Source organism: Zeus faber, assembly GCF_960531495.2.
Source record: "Zeus faber genome assembly, chromosome: 17".
NCBI classification, from domain to species: Eukaryota; Metazoa; Chordata; class Actinopteri; order Zeiformes; family Zeidae; genus Zeus; species Zeus faber.
In genome coordinates this window covers 30,225,813-30,252,210 of record NC_137204.1, presented here as the reverse complement: position 1 = coordinate 30,252,210, position 26,398 = coordinate 30,225,813, and the positions used below count along the sequence as shown (strand labels likewise).

Genomic DNA, 26,398 nt, shown 5'->3' with positions numbered 1-26,398 from the left:
TGGAAAGTGTAGAAAGAGGAAGTGACAGAGAAAGAATCAGTGAGCGTTAAATTTCCCAGATCAGAGTCGGATTTCGAGAATAAATCGATTTTAATCAGAAACAAACGTTGAGACAAACCTTTGAGTATTTATTATTCTAATTGATATAATAAGATACTGAGCGTCATGACGTTCTGTGCATCATATCTTCTTAATGTTTACTTACATTTACTAGAGCATCGCTAAACATTATCATAAAATGTGCAGAAATAAGTTCCATGTTTTGTACAAATACAAATTTCTTTGTGAGATTCCTGTTTTGAACTCCAACATATCAAAACAAAATGAATAAATGAAAAACCAAAAACACAAAACAATCAAGACAAACCTCTGCTCCCATACAACAGTCCTGCCCCGGATTGTCCTTCAACTCCAAACGACCGGATCGTCTCTAAACGCACGTGAGTGAGGAGTTGGCGCTCCAGTCAGTGACGGGAGATTGGAAACACCGAACATCCCGATCGATCGTCCTCTGATCAATCGGTGGAGCTGATGGGTTCTTCACTGTTTGCTCAGCTGCTCCACCAGGATGCCGGCTCCTTTGTTGTCACTCATTTTGCGAAGCTGAGGCAAGATGGCCGACAGCACCGACCTCACATCCGAGACCACGCCCTGGTCCTCGCTCTTCAGGAGACTGAGTGTGAACAAAGAAAACACGTGTGCTGGTTACAGCTAACGATGCCCTATAACCCTGGTGTGTTAGTAGTGATAACAGACACATGGAGGTGTGTTATTAGTGGTGATAACAGACACATGGAGGTGTGTTAGTGGTGATAACAGACACATGGAGGTGTGTTAGTGGTGATAACACACACATGGAGGTGTGTTAGTGGTGATAACAGACACATGGAGGTGTGTTATTAGTGATAAAAGACACATGGAGGTGTGTTAGTGGTGATAACAGACACATGAAGGTGTGTTATTAGTGGTGATAACAGACACATGGAGGTGTGTTAGTGGTGATAACAGACACATGGAGGTGTGTTAGTGGTGATAACACACACATGGAGGTGTGTTAGTGGTGATAACACACACATGGAGGTGTGTTAGTGGTGATAACAGACACATGGAGGTGTGTTATTAGTGATAAAAGACACATGGAGGTGTGTTAGTGGTGATAACAGACACATGGAGGTGTGTTATTAGTGGTGATAACAGACACATGGAGGTGTGTTATTAGTGGTGATAACAGACACATGGAGGTGTGTTAGTGGTGATAACAGACACATGGAGGTGTGTTAGTGGTGATAACAGACACATGGAGGTGTGTTAGTGGTGATAACAGACACATGGAGGTGTGTTAGTGGTGATAACATACACATGGAGGTGTGTTATTAGTGGTGATAACAGACACATGGAGGTGTGTTAGTGGTGATAACAGACACATGGAGGTGTGTTATTAGTGGTGATAACAGACACATGGAGGTGTGTTAGTAGTGATAACAGACACATGGAGGTGTGTTAGTAGTGATAACAGACACATGGAGGTGTGTTAGTAGTGGTGATAACAGACACATGGAGGTGTGTTATTAGTGGTGATAACAGACACATGGAGGTGTGTTAGTGGTGATAACAGACACATGGAGGTGTGTTAGTGGTGATAACAGACACATGGAGGTGTGTTATTAGTGGTGATAACAGACACATGGAGGTGTGTTAGTGGTGATAACAGACACATGGAGGTGTGTTATTAGTGGTGATAACAGACACATGGAGGTGTGTTAGTAGTGATATCAGACACATGGAGGTGTGTTAGTAGTGATAACAGACACATGGAGGTGTGTTAGTAGTGATAACAGACACATGGAGGTGTGTGAGTGGTGATAACAGACACATGGAGGTGTGTGAGTGGTGATAACAGACACATGGAGGTGTGTGAGTGGTGATAACAGACACATGGAGGTGTGTGAGTGGTGATAACAGACACATGGAGGTGTGTTAGTAGTGATAACAGGGTGCAGCACTGACCTGCTGAGTACTATGGCTCCTCTGTTGACGTTGACCCAGGTTTGAAGGTTCTTGGTTCCCACCGTGTCCAACAGGATCCTGCAGAATCGCTCTGAGAGGAAGAGGAAGAAACAACATCTCAAAGCTCCTTGTCTCACAGCGCCAAACATAACCCTCCTCCATGTGTCTAACCCTCCATGTGTCTGTTTATCCCTCCATGTGTCTACCCCTCCTCCATCCATGTGTCTATCCCTCCTCCATCCATGTGTCTATCCCTCCTCCATCCATGTGTCTATCCCTCCTCCATCCATGTGTCTATCCCTCCATCCATGTGTCTATCCCTCCATCCATGTGTCTATCCATCCCTGTGTCTAGCCCTCCTCCATCCATGTGTCTATCCATGCTCCATCCATGTGTCTATCCATGCTCCATCCATGTGTCTATCCATGCTCCATCCATGTGTCTATCCCTCCTCCATCCATGTGTCTATCCCTCCTCCATCCATGTGTCTATCCCTCCTCCATCCATGTGTCTATCCCTCCTCCATCCATGTGTCTATCCATCCCTGTGTCTAGCCCTCCTCCATCCCTGTGTCTACCCCTCCTCCATCCATGTGTCTATCCCTCTTCCATCCATGTGTCTATCCCTCCTCCATCCATGTGTCTATCCCTCTTCCATCCATGTGTCTATCCCTCTTCCATCCATGTGTCTATCCCTCCTCCATCCATGTGTCTATCCCTCCTCCATCCATGTGTCTATCCCTCCTCCATCCATGTGTCTATCCCTCCTCCATCCATGTGTCTATCCCTCCTCCATCCATGTGTCTATCCCTCCTCCATCCATGTGTCTATCCATCCCTGTGTCTAGCCCTCCTCCATCCCTGTGTCTACCCCTCCTCCATCCATGTGTCTATCCCTCTTCCATCCATGTGTCTATCCCTCCTCCATCCATGTGTCTATCCCTCTTCCATCCATGTGTCTATCCCTCTTCCATCCATGTGTCTATCCCTCCTCCATCCATGTGTCTATCCCTCCTCCATCCATGTGTCTATCCCTCCTCCATCCATGTGTCTATCCCTCCTCCATCCATGTGTCTATCCCTCCTCCATCCATGTGTCTATCCATGCTCCATCCATGTGTCTATCCATGCTCCATCCATGTGTCTATCCCTCCTCCATCCATGTGTCTATCCATGCTCCATCCATGTGTCTATCCATGCTCCATCCATGTGTCTATCCATCCTCCATCCATGTGTCTATCCATGCTCCATCCATGTGTCTATCCATGCTCCATCCATGTGTCTATCCATGCTCCATCCATGTGTCTATCCATGCTCCATCCATGTGTCTATCCATGCTCCATCCATGTGTCTATCCATGTTCCATCCATGTGTCTATCCATGTTCCATCCATGTGTCTATCCATCCTCCATCCATGTGTCTATCCATCCTCCATCCATGTGTCTATCCATGCTCCATCCATGTGTCTATCCATCCTCCATCCATGTGTCTATCCATGCTCCATCCATGTGTCTATCCATGCTCCATCCATGTGTTGGTGTGTGCACCTGTTCTCCCGGCCTGGGCCAGTGCAGCGTCCTGCTCCAGGAGCCACCTGAGCACCAGGTGTCCTGCAGGATGCTCTGCCACGTGGAGCTGCAGCAGGAACAACACTTCAGCTTTTTAACATCATTTAGAAATAAAATAATAATTCATTCATATCTAAAAACCATGAATCGTATCATAGTCCTTCATCGTTATTGTCCTTTACGTACTAGTTTGAGTGCTGGGTGATATTCTATCTTTATACATTTGAGTTTTCAGTTCAAAAAATCAGATTGTGTTCTTGGTGTATGATGACTGACAGACACAGACAGACAGACAGTAGCTCGCCAAATCTGTAGCTGTCCCGCGGCCTTGCCTCTCACCTGTCCGTCTGCTCCGCCCGGTACAAGCTCCGCCCCCGCCAGCTGAGCCACGGCCGTCATGGCGGCGCTGCGGTCTCCGGAGGCGGTGGCTAGCAGGTCCCTGACGATGACGCTCTGGCCCTTGTCCATCACCATGGTAGCAGCGTTGTCACGGAGATGCTCCAGCAGAGGCTGCGACACCACATCCAGAAGCTCCTTCCGCCGGGTTGCCGTGTCCTTCTTACTGCGAGGAGACACCAAGCAGCAACTGAGCAACCAAGCAGCAACCGGGCAAACAAGCGGCAACTGGACAAACAAGCGGTAATTGGGCAAACAAGCAGCAACTGGGCAAACAAGCAGCAACTGGGCAAACAAGCGGCAACTGAGCAAACAAGCGGCAACTGGGCATGAATAAATTGATTAAACTCAATCAATTCCGTCAGACACAGAAAGTTCACATTAAAGTATCAGTGACTTTTTAACTGAGGATGGAAACAGCTGCATCAGTTCCAAACAAAGTGTCAACATTAAAAAAAAATTCAAATTGATTCAGAAACTGAAACGATATAATTCATCACCCTGTGTCTGTGGAATACTGGATTCTGATTGGTCAAAGGCAGAAACCAGCGCTCAGCTTCTCCACCTGGTTTGGCTACACCGAAACGCTAATGCTAACAGTAGCTAGTGGCACCATCTGGTGACACTACATGAAATTACAACAAGGACTTGGAAAAATGAATGAGGAAATGTCCAGTTTGACATTTAAGAGCAGGAAAGAGTTTACAAGAACTATTATATAAGAATAATTATAGTAAATAGTTTATTCATATGTAGGTGAATATTTCACTACATTGTTGTATGACTAAAAACTAAACTAAACTAAAACTACTTCTACTAGTTATAGAAGCAGTAATAAGCAGGACCATGTGCAGGCAGACGGTCGTTATCATTTCATAACCTCCTCCAGAGACAGACCTGGTCCCTGTCAGTGGTTCTTTTGGAAGAACCACCATCTGGCCGTCCCTTGTTCCTCCTCCGTGGCCCAGCAGGGGGTTCCTACCAGGCGGGTGGTACCCGGGGGGGTCATACTGGGGGGGGGGATACCAAACATCAGGGGCGTCTGGTATGACCCCCCTGGTAGGAACCCCTGGTAGAAGTCCCCCCCCCCCCGGTACGACCAGGAGGGTCCTACCAGGGTTGTCGTACCGGGGGGGGGGGGGGGGGGGGTGTTCTAGAAGGGGGGGTCCTACCTGTGGGCATTGCTGTCCCCGCTCTGCAGCAGCCGGATGGTCTCAGGAAGGACGTGGTCTGGGTCTCGGGGGCTCAGCAGGTACAGCAGGACCTTCTTCCCAAAGCGGTTGGAGACCACCTCGTCCAAGGAGGACAGCAGCTCCTGAGGGACGGGCGGCCATCTTGGTTACCAGGTCATTCAGTTGTTGTTTATTTTTAAGTGGTTAGAATAGTGTGTTGGTCAGTGGTGTATGACTCACAGCCAACACCGTCTGCTTGACCAGCTTGGTGTCATCCACACAGTCGAATATGGACAGAAGGACCAGGTGTCCGAACTCCCCCTGGGGAGATCAATCAATCCATCCATCAATCAATGGGTAACGGGCATTAACTGCTTTACTACAACATTGAAATGATTTACTGAAAACACAACCAGAAGCCGGTAATAGATGGAAACAATAGGTAATAATAACTTAGTAAGAAATATAAAAGAAAATAAACAAATGAAATATAAATATAAAGCAGAAAAAACATTATGCATTCAATGAAAAACTCCACGATAAACAACAATAAACCTCAAATAAAAGTGTTGAATTGTGCAGGAGCCTAGGTGACTCACTGTGGCGAACTTGACCATGTAGCTCTTCATGGTTTTGATGATGACTTTCCTGTCCTGGAAACAAGGCCACTCGTCAGTTCAAAAAGCACAAGGACCTTGAGGCCCCACACATTTGAAAGTCATTCAATGTTGACTATTCAATGACTTAAGAACACACACTTTCCAGGTGAAGAATATTTAACGGCTTCAAGTGTAACATTTGTAAAACTGAATTGAAGACTTCTCCCCCCAGGAATTCAAAGGTGAGGACGTTCATTTGTTTGAAGACGTGCAGTGACTTGGGAGGAGATGCCTACGGACCCCCGCTGGGTGTGTACCTTGGGCGTGCCGTGCCACAGGCAGTGCATGGCCACTCGTGCGCCGTCGTGCGTGTGCGCCATGTAAACCACGGCCTCTCTGATCGACTCGATCATCTCCTGATGGGTTCAAACACAGAGGAAAACATCGTCAACCGCCGCTCCATTGCCACGGCAACGGCCGACTTGGGCTCCGTTGGGACCGAAAGGAGGAACCTTTTTGTGGAAGGAAACAGACAATTTTCCTCCTGTGGAGTTTAACTTCAAGGCATTGCTCCGTGTAGCGCACCCCGCCACCAACACCGTAAGCTGCACGCGCACAACACACAAACATCTCATTCATAAACACGTCACTTCCAACTGTGGCTTGTTGTCAAGTGCCAGCTAAGGAAAGCACCAAATATGGGATGGGGTTTTAACCAAATAATGTGACGGATCCCCACTTTAAATGAAGCATATCAAGTAGCATATAAGCATATGGTCGGAATTTCAGTCAAATCGCTGCATTTTGGAAGTAGTGCTGAAAAAGCGTCTTGAAATTGTGAAATGCAATATGAAATGGTCATTGTGCCTTAAAAAAACTCAAAACCCGTCCAATCACAGAGGGGTGTGGCCCAACATCTCCAATCAGGGGAGGAAGCTCCAAATATGGGCTGCTTTTATCAACTAGGTTCAAACCTGGTTAATGATTTGACGCAAAGTGGTTGTGAAAGAGAGTTTCCTTCCAAGTTAATCCAGATCCAAAGCATTGAGGGTTAGGGTTAGCAGACAGGGTTTCATCGAAACCAGGACTTAAATAATCCTACTTCAATGAACCCAGAATCTAAAAACACCTTCTGACACGTTGCTTAATTTAAGATTAATTAATTCCGGACTAGGAAGTCCTGGACTAAAAGTCCTGGACTAAGGCAGTTAAGAACTAGACTGGACTAGGACGCTCCTTCTGCCTGGTCTTGGTGCTGGTCTAAGTCCTGGAGGCCACACCCATTAATGCAGACATTTAATTTAGACCTAGATCAGCTCTTGATTTCAGATTTGACAATATGAGACTATTTGAAACCATGAGTGAGAAAGGTCATTTCAATGAGTAAAAGTGTGATTTGGTGGGAGATGAAGCCTCATCAGTGGTCCAGCACCCGACACTAACAGCAGCATTTCAGACCCAGGATGGATCACTCACCGCTCGGGTTTTGTCAGGTGCAAACAGGAAGTAGTCCAGGAAGACTTTGTGAACCAGAGAGTGTTTGATCACCTGCTCTCTGAAACAGAAGACACTGGTCAAAGCCTCATCCAACATTATGATAATAACACAACATTATTATCCAACATTATGATAATAACACAATATTATCATCCAACATTATGATAATAACACAACATTATTATCCAACATTATGATAATAACACAACATTGTTATCCGACATTGTGATAATAACACATTGTCATCCAACATTATGATAATAACAACATTATTATCCAACATTATGATAATAACAACATTATTATCCAACGTTATGATAATAACACAACATTATTATCCAACATTATGATAATAACACATTATCATCCAACATTATGATGATAAAACGTCATCATGATAGTATAATAAAACTTCATTATGATATTAAAACTTCATGATGATAGTAAAACTTCATGATGATAGTAAAGTTAGTGTAGTTACTTTTGAGCCATGGGAGTGAGGATGAGCTTCATTTCCTCCAGTATTCCCTGCAGCTTCTCAGGGTTTGCTTCCACCACCTTCTCTATGGTGGGACACAGCGACGACTGCAACACCAGCACATGTTAACACACATTCTTCTGCAGTCTGAGCGGTCAACATATTATGGGATGCATGTGTGTATGTGTTGGTGTTATATAGATGTGTACATTGCAGAGTGTGTGTGTACCTTGTAGTTTGTGTGTGTGTGTGTGTGTACCGTGAAGAGTTTCTTTGTGTGCGTACCGTGCAGAGTGTATGTGTACCTTGCAGAGTGTATGTGTACCTTGCAGAGTGTATGTGTACCTTGCAGAGTGTATGTTTGTGTGTACCTTGTAGAGTGTGTGTGTACCTTGCAGAGTGAGTGTGTACCTTGCAGAGTGAGTGTGTGTGTACCTTGCAGAGTGTATGTGTACCTTGCAGAGTGTATGTGTACCTTGCAGAGTGTATGTGTACCTTGTAGAGTGTGTGTGTACCTTGCAGAGTGTGTGTGTGTACCTTGCAGAGTGTGTGTGTGTGTACCTTGTAGAGTGTGTGTGTACCTTGCAGAGTGTACGTGTACCTTGCAGAGTGTGTGTGTACCTTGTAGAGTGTGTGTGTACCTTGCAGAGTGTACGTGTACCTTGCAGAGTGTACGTGTGTACCTTGCAGAGTGTACGTGTACCTTGCAGAGTGTGTGTGTGTACCTTGTAGAGTGTATGTACCTTGTAGAGTGTATGTGTGTGTGTACCTTGCAGAGCGTGAATGTGTTCCCGTACAGCTCCTCCGTTAGCATGTGGCGCTGTGCTAGCACGGCCTTATCGTTGTACGCAAACTCGATGATGGCGGAGGCCGTGGCGTGACGCAGCATGGGACGCACCTGCCCCCTGAAGGTCTGCATGACCGAGCTGACCAGCGGCTTGTTGCTGCGCACACACACACACACACACACACACACACACACACACACACACACACACACACACACACACACACACACACACACACATTACTAGACCATCTCTTAGCCTGTCTCCTGGCTCCTCTCCTCATTCCCAGTTTCTCACCCGTGCATCAGCAGTTTCTTCACCAGGTGGCGGCCATATTTGGACTTACTGAGAGTCACCATGTCGTCTAAGGACAGAGTACAACATGTCAAACATCTACACAACCGGGAACAACAAGAGAGGGGGGCAGGGCGTGACCTCTGACCTTTGAGGGCGTCAAACACTTCTTGTCTCTGCGCGTCGCTGGCAAACCTGATGAACCACTGGAGGACGCGCACCGAGTCGTGGGCGAAGGACAACTGAGGACAGGAAGTGCCGGTTAGAGGACAAGAAGTGCATGTTAGAGGAAAGGAAGTTCAGACAGGTGGACATAAAGTTTAGATTGGGGGACAGGAAGTTCAAATTGAGGGACAGGAAGTTCAAATTGGAGGACAGGAAGTTCAAATTGGGGGACAGTTGCAATCAATCCAAGGTTTGTTTTGGCTCCAAGACATTGGAGTAAGGACATTGGAGCGGCGTAACAGACTTTTTAGAGCGTTTTCCAGGGAAAACGCTCTAAAAAGTCTGTTACGCCGCTTTTGGCTCCAAACTCTCGGGTTATTAAAATAATTCATTTGTGAATGGAAGCTATGACATCATGTCATAACTTTAGAGAGCGCTGTAAAACAATGAAGGAGGGGACAGGTCTCTAGCTGGTGAATAATATATCAGTTTTATACAGGTTTTTCAGCCTCCCGATGGAGATTCAATTCAACAGAAATGCTCTAAAAAGAACCAGATAACATTTCCCACAACACTGGATCTAACTGACTTTCAACTAACTCACACATTATTGGTGACTTGAAATTGTCACAAGGTTGTTTATAATGAGTTTATTGGTTATTTATTCGTCATGGCTTCTACGTATACTTCCCTTATTAAATGAAGTGTAAATAAGGAGGGTGGAGCGGACCTGTTTCACCTTCCCCTGGATCATGTGCTTCAACTCCTCCATCAGTTTGCTCTTCTTCTCCGCGCTGCAGTCCTTCCTGTCAGCAAACAGCAGCACAGGTCACCCCCCAAAACACATCAGATGAGAACCCAAGAGGTGCAACAGTCACAGCAACAAGTCAGAATCATTGTCAATAACTAAATATCTCCTCTTAAGATCCTCCTCCATTACTCAAAATCAACCTTCATATTATTATCTAATAAAGAAATGAATCAAATAAGTCACTTTACTTCTAGGACCAGTGTGTGTGTGTGTGTGTGTGTGTGTGTGTGTGTGTGTGTGTGTGGGGGGGGTAGGCTGACTCCCCCTGCTGGAGCACAAGGCACACTGCAGCCTTCATGGTACAATCTAAGCAGAACGTTCAAACCGTAGAATTAAAAATTTTCAAGTTCAAGTGATTATTTGTCACATACATACACATAGCGTCGTACATATATGCAGTGAAATGTCATGACACCCGGTGATTACGCACAAGCTCTACAAGCTCGAAAAATACTCAAATGTGCGTGTGTGCGTGTGTGCGCGTGTGCGTGCACTTGCCTCCGCAGCGCCTCCCAGATGTGCTTGGCCCTGCCGATGACCTCGTAGATGTCCTTCCTCTCCGTCTGCTGCCGGAAACTCTTGAGCTCCTTCTTCTTCTGCTTGTACTCCGCCCAGTTGGTCTTCTCCGACTCTGGGAGCGCGAAATACACCAAGCTACACAAATATACTACTACACTGGGAAGAGAAAGCTAAACGGAGCTGATAATGAATGAGGTGCTTGATATCGTAAACACAGAAGCCCCAAAGAGGTTGATTCATAAAGTCCGGTTGAACGATCACCTGGATCAGACCTGTCCACTTGGACGACGTGAGAACCACAACACAGCAACAGGAAGTCTCTGTGGCGCTGGAGTGACCGCAGCTAAATGACGCGTGGTGGTGCAACAGAATCGGTCTGGATCGCACGTGAACCGCAGATTAACTGCAGGCCGGAGTCGTCGTAGTGAAATAGAGTTTTACCGCCGCTGTTACAGCATGTGTGTCCAGAGATGCAGACTGCTCCTCAGCCTCCACTGCAGCTGCCTTCATTCTTATTCTCATCAAGTTGTACGTATTAGTACGTAATCAATTCAATTCAGTTCAGTTCAGTTCCAGGGGCGGATGGAATCTTTTTTTTTTTTTTCCTTCTCACGACCGTGTTTAAAGGAAGAAGGAGTCATGCTGCCTCATGTTGCTTCAAGCTTTCATTTAACAACTCAATATTTCATCTATTTTAACATTTTATTTAAACACTGGACGTTTTCAATGTTGTTTTCATGTGAGACAATGGGCAAAAGTTCCTTTAAGTGTTTTACAGAATAAATGGAAAGTTATTTGTCTGCCCTTTTTTTGCTGATGTGTTAAATTATATGATCTATGACTCAAACCCTCGATGCGATCCAAACCGTGAGTTTTGTGATACGTCGCCCCCGAGTAAGGAGGCCGATCACATCCTACACAAGCTACTGGCGCACGCACGCACACACAATAAAGGTTTTATTAATAAAGTTGCACCGACCTCCTCCTTTATTCCCATGACTCAGCTTCTTCTTCTTGTGTTCACCTTCACAAAACACAAAGTCACGTCTGGTTATTCTCCGTCTCTCCCTCATCAGGGAATCAAGGTTCTTTTTTTTGGGGGGGGGGAAGATGACTCAAAACTAAACGACAACATCAAAACTGCTGCATCATCGCTCTTTACGGAGACTTTAATCAAAAAATGATTACGAGGATGTGTCTGCTACTCATCAGTTTGGTTGGATGCTCGAGACAACGACAATAATACTAATAACACTCATAATACTAATACTAATAATAATAAAAACAAATATTTGCAGATTCTTGACTAAATCTGTTGAATCTATAATAAATTATGGGAAGTGTTTTAGGTCGGGTTAAAAATAACAATAAAAAAAACTAAAAAAAAGGATCTACTGTTTCAAAGGCTTGCAAAGATGTCAACTATTTTGCAAATAAGTGTGGCAACATTTACATGCGATTTAATACATTTGCATGTGTTAATGTTCAATTTAAACGATTCTCTCGCAGCATTCTACATAATAAATAAATATATATATATATATATATATATATATATATACAGAATTCCTTCTGTAACAATATATCTAAATCCATGTAATCACAAACATATATGCACACACATAATGAAGAACACAACTTCATGTAGCTTCCAGTCACACACTATTACACACTGTCCTCCCTTAGGATCCTGCCAAAAATCTTGCCCCATACTCAAAACCTGCCTCATCTTGTCCTGACCAATTATTTTCTGCACCTGTGAGTTCAAGCCTACTGAATATTCTCTTTATCTGTGATGTCGAACTGACCATATCTTCTCTGACTCGCTGAAAATAAACTGTTGGACTCAGAGAGCTGCTCCTTAGCACATCTCTGATCCCACCTTGTACAAGTAAAACCAGCGTCTGTCTTTAACTAAGACCACGACTGACAAACTGCAGATTAAAGCCACCCTTTCATTTCTGTGAAAGGGTGGCTACTGCATCCCTCTGTTTGAGGAACAGACTGAAACCCAGAGCTTACCTCTGTCCTCCGCTGCCGACATCTTCCTCTTTCCTGGTGCGTCTTTGGAAAAGCCAAATTTTGGGCTCTTCTTCCCTGCATCTTCTTTCCTCCCGAAGGTGTTCTTCTTCTGCGAGTTGATTCCGCTGCTGTTGTTGTTGTTGTTGTAAGGTGTGAAGTGCTTCGTAGCGCCTGGTTTGGCTCCCAGCCTGGAGCCCATGGAGTCTGAGCAGCGGGACAGGACATCTCAAAAACACACAATGACATACTGTGTACTATCTTCACGAAGACTTGACTAAAGGTTAAAGTTGTTTACCCGGAATACTTAAAAAAGACAAAATATCACTGTTTCTTGTTGTCTGTTTCTCTTTCCTAAAATCCTCTAAATACTGATATGTCTGATTAAGTGCAACATGTATATCTAGGACCTATAGTGATGGAGGTATTTTGTGTAACCCTGTTTTTCCTGCCTTGAAAAAAAAACAACTGTGAAATTATAATTACAAATAAATATAACATGGATACAAATGTGGTCACAAAACTATAACCACTGCGTCATATTTTGTTACTTTCTTGTTCTAAAAAGAAGGACGCAGCTTCTGTCAGCTCTCTGATAAACAGGAGCATCGTGCTGGCCCGTTCACACCAAACTGTAATACTAAATGTTCCCAAATGAACCTACATGAAATCTAGCGAATAAATTCAAAATGATCTGGAAAGACAAGTGAGGCAAACTTTCTATTCAGTGCACGAAGCCAATTCCTCGTTTGAAATCACACTGTTCACAACGTCCAAGCCTAGATTCCGTTTATTTTCTGCTGTAATTATAATACGACTGATGTTAGCCCGGGAGCGGTTTACCTTTTCCTTTGAATGAGCGTTGCTTTCCACCTTTAGGTGAAAATCCCTTTTTGGGTTTTGCATCCATTCTGCGGTTCATTGGGAAGAGAAGATGTGGACAAACAATGAGACAGGTAATTATCCACAGAGGGAAACTGCACTGATACAGAAGCTCACATCAAAACAACAGGCGGTAATAGTAAAGCAAGAATAGAAATTGAAAAAAATAAAGAAATAAATACAATAACATATAGAGATAATATAATAATATTAACCTTTTGAGTCTAATTTTATCTTTTTTTTAATTTAATTTTTATTGTTCTATTCACTAACCGCATTACATTTTAGGAATCAGTTAGTTGCTAGGTAGGAATTAGGTTAGCTATTATGTTCGGTTTAGTAACTATTGTGCATAATCACCGGGTGCGTTGCAAAGACATTTCATTGCATACATGTATGAAAGTATGTATATGTATGTGACAAATAAACCTCTTGAATCTTGAGATAGATGGCAGATAGATAGATGATAGATATATGATATATATATATATATATATATATATATAATAGAGAGATAGATAGATGATTGATAGATATGATAGCTAGCTAGCTAGATAGCCTCAAGAGTTACTACAATAGAACCCACTGGCAATAGAAAATGAAGTGAAAGCTTGGCAAACATAATGTCTAAAGGCTGAGTGCAGCAGGGTGGAGAACGCAAGGATTTATAACAACATAATAAACACAACACAGCGAACAGCCATGACGTCGTAGACGCAGCGCTGCGTTCGCACTTCGCTCCGAACGACGCCGTCACATTGACCGTCCGCACGACGTCCACACGCTGCCCGTTCCCCGTGAGTAACTCCGAGGGTTTTAACACGAGAAGAGAATAAAAAGTGAAGTCAATAAACACCGTCAACTCCTCGCTGGGACTCACATGTTGTACACGTTCACTTCAGATGTCCGCATGCGTCCCGCTACCACCGCGACAATTTACGGCTAAGGAAACAGCCAATCAAATGAAGAGTGCGCTGCCGTAAACCGCGATCGACGGCGCGACAGCGTCGTGCCGGGCAGCTTTGGCCCTCGAACCGCGTGGGAAAGGAGAAAGGTCGCGCGTGCGTGACAGTTCGGCCTCGTCTCTTCGTCGACGATGTGACCGGCGGCGTGGAGACGCTCATCGGACACGCGGCGTGGAGACGCTCATCGGACACGCGGCGTGGAGACGCTCATCGGCAGCCATGTCTGTTTACACTTGGTTCGAGAGGGACCGCCGTGTTATCGCGATATTTGGGGATACCGAGACGTTTGTTGTTTTTCCGGTCATGAATAAATCAGATAAAAGGGATTTTTTTGTTGGTTTTTTTTTACCCATTTGAATGTTCCACACTAACAAACTGTGATTCCTGGAACATGGTGAATGCTCAGCGACTATGGGGATGGTGGCTCAGGAGGTAGAGCTGGTGGTCTAGTCATCTAAAGGTTGCTGGTTGGATCCCAGGCTCCTCCTGCTAGCATGCTGTAGTGTCCTTGAGCAAGACACTTAACCCCTCATTGCTCCTGATGGCTGCGTCCGTCGCTGTTTGAATAATTGTAAGTGGCTTTGGATAAAAGCGTCTGATCAATGAAATGTAAAGTAATGACTACTCACTGTCGGTCTGAAAAAACTATAACCGGTCGTGACGCAGTGCATCTGATGGCCACTAGGGGAGCATCCGACTGCCCGACACCATTACGCATTCGGTGTGAAGCCGCCTTAAAGGGGAAATACACACTTTTTTTTGCCTTAACTTCTCACTATGAAGTTCATGTTGATTGCACAGAGAATAATGACACTATCTGGGTTTAGATTGGTTCCCTATAAGCCTCCATATCACTGTGCATTCGGAATGCCACCGGGTACAAATCCCCGGGTAACGATGGATCGGTGGCAGTGCGTCACAGGAAGTGAAGCTGAAGTGACGGACGGTGGAGCAATCTATCCCACGCATATTTTAAACCCTCGAATTTAAAAAACACTCACTGAAATGGGTTGAGAAATGTAAAGGTTTTAATGCTTTTTATCCAGAAACACCGCAGCTCCCACGTTTACTTGACGTCGTGGTTTTGGGACAGCGAGCGACGCGCCGAAGCGGTCGGTGCAGCGTCTGCGTCAATATGTCTGTGATTGTTCAACCAAAATAAATCAAATGAAACTAAAAGTGTCACACTTTCAATCTACCTCATCAGTGAACGTGTTCTCTCCCTCTACTATCTCGGAGGAAAATGTAAAGCCAACAGCAAATAACAATATAAAAACAACAATAAGATAATTCTACCACTTGGAAACGCCAGGGGAAAATGTTGAAAAGTTGTCTACTGCCCCTTTAATGCTTGCAAGTTTTATTGTACACCGTTCTACTCAATAAACTTTGACTTTATTCTTTCTTGACTTAACAAAAGGAACCATAAGACATAGTTTGTGTGCTAACATGAAATGAATTAAAAGTAAATTGATTTTGAATAAATTAAACAAGACAAGTTTATTGTTGTCACTACTGTATTAGTTATATTGTATGTCAGTGTGTCATAAATAAATAAATCAGCTCCGCTCAAACTGCAAATGCAAACAATCAAACATCAAACAGTGGTATAACAGCTCCTTTCTGTAAAATATTTATACAATAAAAGAACAATGAATTCATAATTCTACACTATTCTACTATGTGTATATAGCAGGTGATAACCTTCATTCTAGTTATATTTTATTTTGCTGCCAGTTCCAGCAGGTGGCGGTAACCCTCCGGGGAGCTGCTCTGCCAACCGCTATTTCAGCAACCGGAGAAGAAGCGGAACCCGGACGTGAAGCGCCTTGGTCCTTGTTTGTTTTCGTCGTGAAACCCGCGGAGATCGGCGCGATCGGAAACACGAAACCGGTTTCCAGACGGTTGAACCGCGACCGAAGACGCCAGGCCGACGTTTCGAACGTTCGCCGCGCATTGCGCCAGCCGTCGAGGCGTGGGAACATGGCCATCTCCGCCGTGATGCTGGAGTCCGACGCCTTCCTGGTGTGCATGAGCCACGCGCTGAGCACGGAGCGCGAGGAGGTGATGGGGCTGTGCATCGGCGAGGTGGAGGAGGCGGAGGCCGCCGCGCCCGGCACCACCGTGCACGTCCACTCGGTCATCATCCTGCGGCGCTCGGACAAGCGCAAGGACCGCGTGGAGATCTCCCCCGAGCAGCTGTCCGCCGCGTCCACGCGCGCCGAGCGGCTGGCGCACGCCACGGGGCGCGCCATGCGCGTGGTGGGCTGGTACCACTCGCACCCGCACATCACCGTGTGGCCGTCGCACGTGGACGTGCGCACGCAGGCCATGTACCAGATGATGGACCGGGGCTTCGTGGGCCTGGTGTTCTCGTGCTTCGTGGAGGAGCGCACCACCCGCACAGGCCGCGTGCTCTACACCTGCTTCCAGTCGGCGCAGGCGCAGAAGGGCTCGGAGTACGAGCGGGTGGAGGTGCCGATCCACGTGGTGCCCCGGGACGCCATCGGCAAGGCCTGCCTGGAGTCCGCCGTGGAGCTGCCCCGCATCCTGTGCCAGGAGGAGCAGGACGCCTACCGCCGGATTCACGGCCTCACCCACCTGGACCCCGTCACCAAGATCCACAACGGCTCCGTGTTCACCAAGAACCTGTGCAGCCAGATGTCAGCGGTGAGCGGGCCCCTGCTGCAGTGGCTGGAGGACCGGCTGGAGCAGAACCAGCAGAGCATCCAGAACCTGCAGCAGGAGAAGGAGAGGCTCCTGCAGGAACTGGCCTCTGTGTAGACCTCCATCCGGAACTGGCCTTCACTTAGACCCCCTGTAAAAACTGGCCTCCATGTAGACCTCCTGTAAGACCTGGCCTTCAATTAGACCTCCTGTAAGAACTGGCCTTCACTTCGACCTCCTGTAAGAACTGGCCTTCACTTAGACCTCCTGTAAGAACTGGCCTTCACTTAGACCTCCTGTAAGAACTGGCCTTCACTTCGACCTCCTGTAAGAACTGGCCTTCAATTAGACCTCCTGTACGAACTGGCCTCCATGTAGACCTCCTGCAACAACTGGCCTCCATGTAGACCTCCATCAGGAAAGGCCTCCATGTAGACTTCCATCAGGAAAGGCCTCCATGTAGACCTCCTGTAAGAACAAGCCTCCATGTAGACCTTCTGCAGAAACTCACCTCCATGTAGACCTCCATCAGGAACTGGCCTTCATGTAGACCGCTTGTAAGAACTTGCCTCCATGTAGACCTCTTGTATGAACTGGCCTCCATGTTGACCTCTTGTAAAAACTAGCCTCCATGTAGACCTCCATCAGGAACTGGCCTCCATGCAGACCTCCATCAGGAACTGGCCTCCATGCAGACCTCCATCAAGAACTGACCTCCATCTAGACCTCCATCAGGAACTAGCCTCCATGTAGACCCCCGTTAAGAGCTGGCTTCCATGAAGACCTCCATCAGGAACTGGCCTTCATGTAAACCTCTTGTAGGAACTTGCCTCCATGTAGACCTCTTGTAAGAACTGGCCTCCATGTTGACCTCTTGTAAAAACCGGCCTCCATGTAGACCTCCATCAAGAACTGGCCTCCATGTAGACCTCCATCAGGAACTGGCCTCCATGTAGACCTCCATCAGGAACTGACCTCCATGTAGACCTCCATCAGGAACTGGCCTCCATGTAGACCTCCATCAAGACCTGGCCTCCACGAAGACCTCCATCAGGAACTGACCTCCATGTAGACCTCCATCAGGAACTGGCCTCCATGTAGACCTTCATCAAGAACTGGCCTCCATGTGAAGCTTCGCCAGAGACCTAAATGTTCCTCTTACTACCAGCAGGGTGACAAACATCTCACATGTTTTGTTGTTCTGTGAAATATGTATGATATATAAGTACGATATGTATATGTGATATATAAAGTATGATATATAAAGTACATCTTCAGTTGCTGGGACGTATCTTCTCTGAACCTTCATCAGATGATTGTTCTGTACTGTATCACAGCCTGGCGCTGCAGGTGCTGCAACATGGCGGTGACGTGTTTCTCCGTTTTAACTCATCTACCAGTCTCTACTGGTCTCTGTCACTAATCTCTGCTGGTCTCTGTCACTAGTCACTGCTAGTCTCTGTCACCAGTCTCTGTCACTAGTCTCTGCTGGTCTCTGCTAGTCTCTGTCACTAGTCACTAGTCACTGCCAGTCTCTGTCACTAGTCTCTGCTGGTCTCTGCTGGTCTCTCACCAGTCTCTGCTGGTCTCTGTCACCACTCTCTGTCACTAATCTCTGCTGGTCTCTGCCAGTCTCTGTCACTAGTCTCTGCTGGTCTCTGCTAGTCTCTGTCACTAGTCTCTGTCACTAGTCACTAGTCACTGCCAGTCTCTGTCACTAGTCTCTGCTGGTCTCTGCTGGTCTCTGTCACCACTCTCTGTCACTAATCTCTGCTGGTCTCTGCCAGTCTCTGTCACTAGTCACTGCTAGTCTCTGTCACCAGTCTCTGTCACTAGTCTCTGCTGGTCTCTGCTGGTCTCTGTCACTAGTGTCTGCTGGTCTCTGGTGGTCTCTCACCAGTCTCTGCTGGTCTCTGTCACCACTCTCTGCCGGTCTCTGCCAGTCTCTGTCACTAGTCACTGCTAGTCTCTGTCACCAGTCTCTGTCACTAGTCTCTGCTGGTCTCTGCTAGTCTGTCACTAGTCACTGCCAGTCTCTGTCACTAGTCTCTGCTAGTCTCTGCTGGTCTCTGTCACCAGTCTCTGTCACTAGTCTTTGTTAGTCTGTCACTAGTGTCTGTCGGTCTCCACTCGTCTCTGTCGGTCTCCACTAGTCTTATCAGTCTCTGTACCAAATGCACATTACGTAGCCTCATACTTAGTGACTTACAAAGATGTGTCCTTAATTTGGTTGAGATGGGACCTCTTAGAGGTCTGACGGAGGCAGTTAGCAGTTTGGACGGTGGTGATTTAGAGTAAATATATAAATATTAAATTTGGGTTTGGGTTTTGTTTTTATATTTATAGAACCAAACCTTGAACCTTTTCACTGGATGAAGCTTTTATCCTTTTCTTGGTTTCAGACGATTCCAGACGAGGAGAACCGACTCAGAGCACTTCCAGATGTTAGTGGAGGAAATAAAATGTGTTAGTTTTTCAGATAGTACTGCTACTGATCTGATTATTACATATTTCTAATCTTAGTCTTTTCACGGCGCATAGAAAAATAAAAAGATATATGTTTTAATTTTGCACCAACAGATAAAACAAATGAAGCTGTAGAAAACAGAAGGATCAGTGCTGCCCCCTGTGGCTGCTGCAGGTGGTGCAGTGTCACAGTACACGCTACGTTACTGTAGTGAAATGTGAAAGTACCACACTGACACTTAAACTTCAGTAAAAAGTAAACCAAGTATCTGCTCTTACAAGTACTTCAGTATAAGAGTACCTCCTGCTGTGAGTCCAGCGGCAGCACAACGTGAAAAAGCAATGAATATTAATTTAAGTTATTTGTCTGTTTTGATGCTGTATCTGCAGGGATTAGTAAATGGAACCTACTCATGTAATATTCATAAATAATCAAATAAAATTCGTTAATATTTAATGGTTTCCACTGTGATATATTATGCTTATTATTAGGGGTCCAGCCCAATAAGCCTACCAGCCTGCTCTGGGTTTTTTTAAACTGTAACCTTTGCGTTTTTTCAGGATAAAAGTATCTGGAGCATGACAACCACATTGCACACAGACATGGTTGAGGTGTCATTAGAACCAGGATGTTTCAGACATCTAGTTCGTTGGACTTTGATCAATATCCATCTACATTTGGAGCAGAATTTAGTGGAAAAACTAATTTCCTTAGTTTCAAGAACGGGCCGTTTTGTGACATCATCATCCCAAGTTATATAAGTCGGAGCTTCACCTCTCCCGACTCATCCCCGTCAAACCACTTGCGAGCGCAACGTCTAGATACAGCACCCGAGCCCACGCTGCGTTAAATGGAAACTCGGAAAACTGTAACTTGTGCTGGCGTTCCCCAAAACCCCCAAAAGCTCCAATCGGTGACAGGAGGCGTGGTCGCACGGCAGGAAGTTGTGAGAAGCTTGGGAGGAAGCTTTGTTTGGTGTCCGTACCGTGCGACGCAGGAAGGACGGGAGCTGTTAAAACACCGTTCTACAGGGACGTTCACACTGAGCCAAGGAAGACGAACGTGCAGTGACCTCAGTGCTTCCTGATTGGTTCAGACCTAAGTCCACACAGAGGGTAGGAGCGGGAAACCGCCCAGAGCACATTCCGTGTTTGTGACCTCACACATGGAGTTGGCTCCCAGCTCCACAGCAGTTGATGAAATATCTCTGAGGGACATGTGGTGTTGAGTGGCTCAGTAGTTGTGCTGATTTGAAGAGGAGCGACGGCACCAACTGATGCAAACATGTGGAATTGGTGTCGACGCGAAGTGACGGTGCGGGTTATGGGAACTCATACACTCATACAAATCATCTGTATCCAACACGACTGGACTGGAGCGCGTGCGTCGCTGCCTCCAGATACATTTGGATTTGTGCGTTTAACCCTTCCACGCCCCGTTCCCGGCACATGTGGAAAGTTCGTTCATTTTTCCCTTATTATTTAGTTATTTTTCTGTTTTGGACGGGGGGGGCGGGGGGGGGGACTCGCAGCGCAGCTCGGCTCCATCTCGAGAAAATCAACCGTGTTTCTAAATCATCATCATCACAACACGCGTGTTTCTCTTCACACGCCTCCGGGGGGGGCAGCAGCGTTTCTGTCCTTTGCTTTATTGTTGTTTGGTTTCCATGTTGTATCTTTGGGTCTGAGGGGTGGGTGGTGGTGGTGTCCTGAATCCACCTTCTCCATCTGTCCTGTGTTTTCTCTGGGATGTGCTGAGGCAGCCGCCGAGCTCCAACGGAAGGAAACAAATGAAGATGAGAGACGTGCACGCACTGGCAGACTGTTGCCATGGAGACGTGAGGGCGGTGTCATCGTGTCACTTCCACGCAGGAGAATACATACTTCCTCTCCCAGTGCGCATGCGTAAAGACACCTCGGGCGGCACTTTATAGTATTGATATTATATTTATACACATTTTCCATTGAATTCACTCCGACGTTGGAGGCACCTTCTCAAATATTATATAAATATGAAACTCAGTCTCCTCTCAATACAATTCTGGAAAATATCAATGACTTTGAAACGTCTGTGAACTTCAAAACGTGACGTTCACTCAGGGATTATCTCACGACTTCTATCTGAACTGCCGGTGGGGCCGACAGACCATAATAGTAACAGTCAGTAAATACATGTCAAGTGGTAAAGTACAAGTTCAGTATTAGTGAGTACATTTCCTCTCTAAGTAAACAGCACGCACGCACGCACACCTGTTGAACGGCTGCCGTAAAGCGTCGGCTTTAGGACCCAGTTGTGGCCTCGCTGATAGAGTTGCCAGTTCAGCATATTTTTCCACACATTAGAATATTTCTATGGACAGATTTAACGCAAATAATGTCACGTGTGGTCCAATGCAATGTAAAAAAATATAAAAATAAAAAACAAATCAGTTAATATTAGTTATTATATACAATTATATTAAGATACGATACAAAACAACAGGATAAAACACGGTGCATGGCAGATGGGATTATAATTAATAGTAAACCACCTATCTATAAAACCACTCTATACCCCCCCCCCCACACACACACATATAAAACAACATCTGACCAAAAGTGGAGTTAAATCAATCGAGGTTTTTATATTTCATTAAAGAATCCTACACTTTGAAATGTGTCCCCAAATGTAAATAACTGAACGAGTGTAAATCCGTTGAACAAATACTCAAATATGATAACAAACAAACAAAATAGAATACAGTCACATGTAATGGAATATAATAGCATTTAATACAATATAGTTGAAAGAAATAAATGGTTTATTACAATATATATCATTGAATTCATATATTTGAATATATTTCAGCAGTCGAGATGCTGGATGTCCTCTATGAACCTGGCAACCCGTCCGCAGACACCCAGCCCTAGTTGGACGGAGCGTGTCCTCCTCCACCTCCTCCTCCTCCTCCTCCACCCTGCAGGGAGCTGCATCCACCACCACCGCCCGCTCCACGGTCTGGACGAGCTCTGACAACAATCGCACTTTTAATCCTCATTTTCACGTCAGCGCCGCGGACGATGCTCCGCCCCGGCGCCGCGCACACCTGCCAGGCGGATCTGAGAGCCCTGTCCCGGCCTTAAGGTGAGCGCGGAGCCGCTGCTCCACCTCCGGGCGGGCAGCGGCGGGTGGTGCGTGCGTGTGCGTCTGTGCGTGCGCTCGTGTTTCTCCGTCACTACGAGGCGGGGTGAGTCACGGAGTGTGCGCGGAAACTATCTGCGGCGTGCACAACTCCCTGCAGCACGCGCACGACACGCACGCTGCGTCCGAACCGCAGCTTTGTTGACAGGCAACGATTTGGGGCGCGGGCGCGTGCGTGTGTTTAGTTTCACTTGTAATTGAGAAGTGTCATTGCAACAAGCTAAAATGACACACACACATACATGTACACCCACTAATGCACACACACATACATGTACACACACATACATGTACACCCACTAATGCACACACACATACATGTACACACACATACATGTACACCCACTAATGCACACACACATACATGTACACCCACTAATGCACACACACATACATGTACACACACATACATGTACACCCACTAATGCACACACACATACATGTACACCCACTAATGCACACACACATACATGTACACACACATACATGTACACCCACTAATGCACACACACATACATGGACACACACATACGCCTACATGCACACATACATGTACACACACATACATGTACACCCACTAATGCACACACACATACATGGACACACACATACGCCTACATGCACACACATGCATACACACATACATGCATGCACACACACACACGCACTCATACATGCACAGACACATACATGCGCGCACACACATGCATGCACACACGTACATGTACATACACACATACATGCACACTCACATACATGCACACACACACACTCATACATGCATACACATACATACACGCACACACATACATGCATACACACATACATGCACACACACACATACATGCATGCGCACACATACATGTACATACACACATACATGCACACACATACATGCACACACACACACACATACATGCACACACACACATACATGCATGCGCACACATACATGTACATACACACATACATGCACACACATACATGCACACACACACACACACACACACATACATGCATGCGCACACACATACATGTACATACACACATACATACATGTACATACACACACATACATACATGTACATACACACATACATGTACATACACACATACATTCACATACACACACATACATACATACATACATACATACATATATGTACATACACACATACATACATGTACATACATACACACACAAACATACATGCAGACATACAAACTGTTTATGGAGTCGTTTTAAATCATGTATGTGTTTGTATTGTACATGCATCACACGCATCACACATCACAGAGAGACTGAGACGGAGTTTCTTCCCTCAAGCCATTAGAACTGTCAACGCTGACCTCACCAGGGGTCCTAACTGAGCCATGCACTAGGCTCCACTACCTACTGTACTGTATGTAGCATACTGTACCGCATACTGTATCACTGTTCAGGGTTGTTCGTGATGCCGTATTGCTGCGCCGTACTGTTGTATACTGTGCTGTATTATCCCAAACACTACCTCACACTATTCACATTCACATGCCACTTTAATTCACATGCCACTTTAATGCACATATCTGTATATACATAGGCATATTCCTTCTATCTATTCCATTTTATTTCAATTCATTTTTTATTGTATTTTATTCTATGTATTTTTATCTTATTCTATAAGTATTCAACTTACTGTATTACGTTTTAGGAGTCAGTTAGTGGGTCTTAGAAAGATTTTTTATTTTTTATTTTTTTCCTAGGACATATTGTGTGTTATCACCGGGTGCGTTGCATTACATTTCACTGCATGTATGTATGAAAGTATGTATATGTATGTGACAAATAAGAATCTTGAATCTTGAATCACAGTGCAACGTGGGATTCTAATGTAAAGCCTGGATGGATGGTAGACAGACAGACAGACAGACAGATTGATAGACATAGATAGACAGACAGACGGATGGATGGATGGTAGACAGACAGACAGACAGATTGATAGACATAGATAAATAGACAGACAGATGGATGGATGGATGGTAGACAGACAGACAGACAGACAGACAGACAGATGGATGGATGGTAGACAGACAGATAGAATGATAGGTTGATGGATGGATAGATGTACAGAGTGATGGATGTAGGATCCTTCATCCAAATCCCAGCCCATGTCTAGTTGCAACATGACATGGATGTGATATTGACATATTAGCTGGTGGAGATGATCCTTGTGTTGTGTTGTGTTGTGTGTATAGATAATAGATGGTAGATCATAGATCATAGATGATAATGATAATAGTAATAATAGTTATAATGATGATAATGATAATAATAATAATGATTATCATGATAATTATTATAATTATAATTATACTACTACTACTACTACTACTACTACTACTGCTACTACTAATAATAATAATAATAAAATCAAGCTGCAGTTAGCAATACACGGGGTCCAGGGTCGCAGGCCTTTCGTTAAAGTTCAATGTTGGGGTGTGCTTTGTCTCTGTCGCGGTGTGTTTTGTGACTGCAGAAGTTGGTTCCTCCCGCCTGGTAACAGTGCAATTCTATTATGGGATGGTAGCTGTGGGTGGGTTTCCTACGCTGTAACTAATGGTGGTTATCATTCTGAAGTAGGGCTGCACGATTATGGCTGAAATGATAATCACCATTATTTTAGTCAATATTGTGATCACCATTATTTATGACCATTATTTATCCACTTTGGGGAACATAGTCATTTTATGGCACTTTATTAATGAACAGGAAACTGACTTCGCAATAATAATGTATTTAATAAAACTATAAATAAATAAAGTGAGTGTTTAACTGACTTCATAATAATAATAATAATGTATTTAATAAAACTATAAATAAATAAAGTGAGTGTTTAACTGACTTCATAATAATAATAATAATGTATTTAATAAAACTATAAATAAATAAAGTGAGTGTTTAACTGACTTCATAATAATAATAATAATGTATTTAATAAAACTATAAATAAATAAAGTGCTGTGTGGTTGAGCTGACTTCAGTTGTTGGGTTCATAATAAAATGAATTGTGTGTCGTGGGCTGCACCAAAAACACAAAAAGGAGGAAACTATTTCAAAACACACACACAGGATAAATACATGTTGCTTGGATGACGTCATTGTTTCCAGTCATTATAATTCAGGACGTTTGTGTACGTTGACGTCTCTGGAATGTCTATCAATTCTGAGTGACGTCGTTGGGTTTTTTGGTTGTAGAGCTTAGTGTGGTGCGTGTCAGTTGTCCTCAGAAGTGTTTATATATTTATGATGTTTCATCCAATCGTCTTGTGGTAAAATAACACCTGTCACTGTGGAACTGGGCGTGGTTACTAGGGTTTGAGTTGCCATGGTGACGACTCCACCTTGGAGTTTACTCACCGTTCTAGACTCGGAGACTCTCCATCTTGGTGATTGTTGATCACAATCATCAAAGTCTGAATCAGTTCCATCTGCACGTGCCGCCATCTTGGTGAGGACCCGCTTGTTGACCAATCACTGGACTGCAACGCTATCATGTGACCTGTGAGAGCCGTCGCTTGTGCAGATGACAAAGAAATACAGTTTTTCACCAAATGATCCCACAATAATGGAGCCATCTGGATCCAACTTGGAGGACGGCGTGTCAGGACCGCCCCCCATACACATTTTATTCATCTTGTCTGTGGATGCAGCGGATCCATGACGTCCATTGACGTGGTGTGAACAAAAACAATACAATTAGGGGCTCGATTCTTAATAATAATAATAATTAATAATAATACACTGTGTGGAAGGAACTTCCTGAGTCACCGACCCCCCCAATTCAATTCAAAGCTTTATTGAATTAGGAAACATACGTTTACTCTGCTGAAACATAACAACAAATATATAATCATTTTAAATTAAACCAAACCATGTAAATGCTG

General features: G+C 45.0%; 3 protein-coding genes across 3 annotated transcripts in view; 2 read left to right on the top strand and 1 right to left on the bottom strand.

Moving 5' to 3' along the window:
* Positions 1 to 71: 71 nt before the first annotated feature.
* pum3 (pumilio RNA-binding family member 3) lies at positions 72 to 14,381 on the bottom strand. The gene is made up of 19 exons (XM_080017358.1): positions 14,073 to 14,381; positions 13,154 to 13,221; positions 12,314 to 12,517; positions 11,271 to 11,315; positions 10,267 to 10,403; positions 9,692 to 9,763; positions 8,945 to 9,038; positions 8,800 to 8,866; positions 8,484 to 8,658; positions 7,718 to 7,821; positions 7,216 to 7,294; positions 6,057 to 6,155; positions 5,740 to 5,793; positions 5,381 to 5,461; positions 5,141 to 5,283; positions 3,912 to 4,134; positions 3,552 to 3,639; positions 2,008 to 2,098; positions 72 to 673 (listed from the first exon to the last, which is right to left on the bottom strand). Exons 1-19 carry the CDS (start codon positions 14,102 to 14,104, stop codon positions 541 to 543), a joined length of 1,989 nt encoding a protein of 662 aa, XP_079873484.1. The 5' UTR covers positions 14,105 to 14,381; the 3' UTR covers positions 72 to 540.
* A 1,596-nt stretch (positions 14,382 to 15,977) lies between these two features.
* Positions 15,978 to 18,044, top strand: brcc3 (BRCA1/BRCA2-containing complex, subunit 3). The gene has a single exon (XM_080017348.1). It carries the CDS (start codon positions 16,141 to 16,143, stop codon positions 16,939 to 16,941), a length of 801 nt encoding a protein of 266 aa, XP_079873474.1. The 5' UTR covers positions 15,978 to 16,140; the 3' UTR covers positions 16,942 to 18,044.
* A 4,194-nt stretch (positions 18,045 to 22,238) lies between these two features.
* rab27b (RAB27B, member RAS oncogene family) overlaps positions 22,239 to 26,398 on the top strand; it is a 37,884-nt gene continuing 33,724 nt past the window's right edge. Inside the window, exon 1 of the mRNA XM_080018176.1 lies at positions 22,239 to 22,414. The gene's annotated coding sequence lies outside the window, so the exon portion shown is untranslated. The remainder of the gene's footprint in view (positions 22,415 to 26,398) is intronic.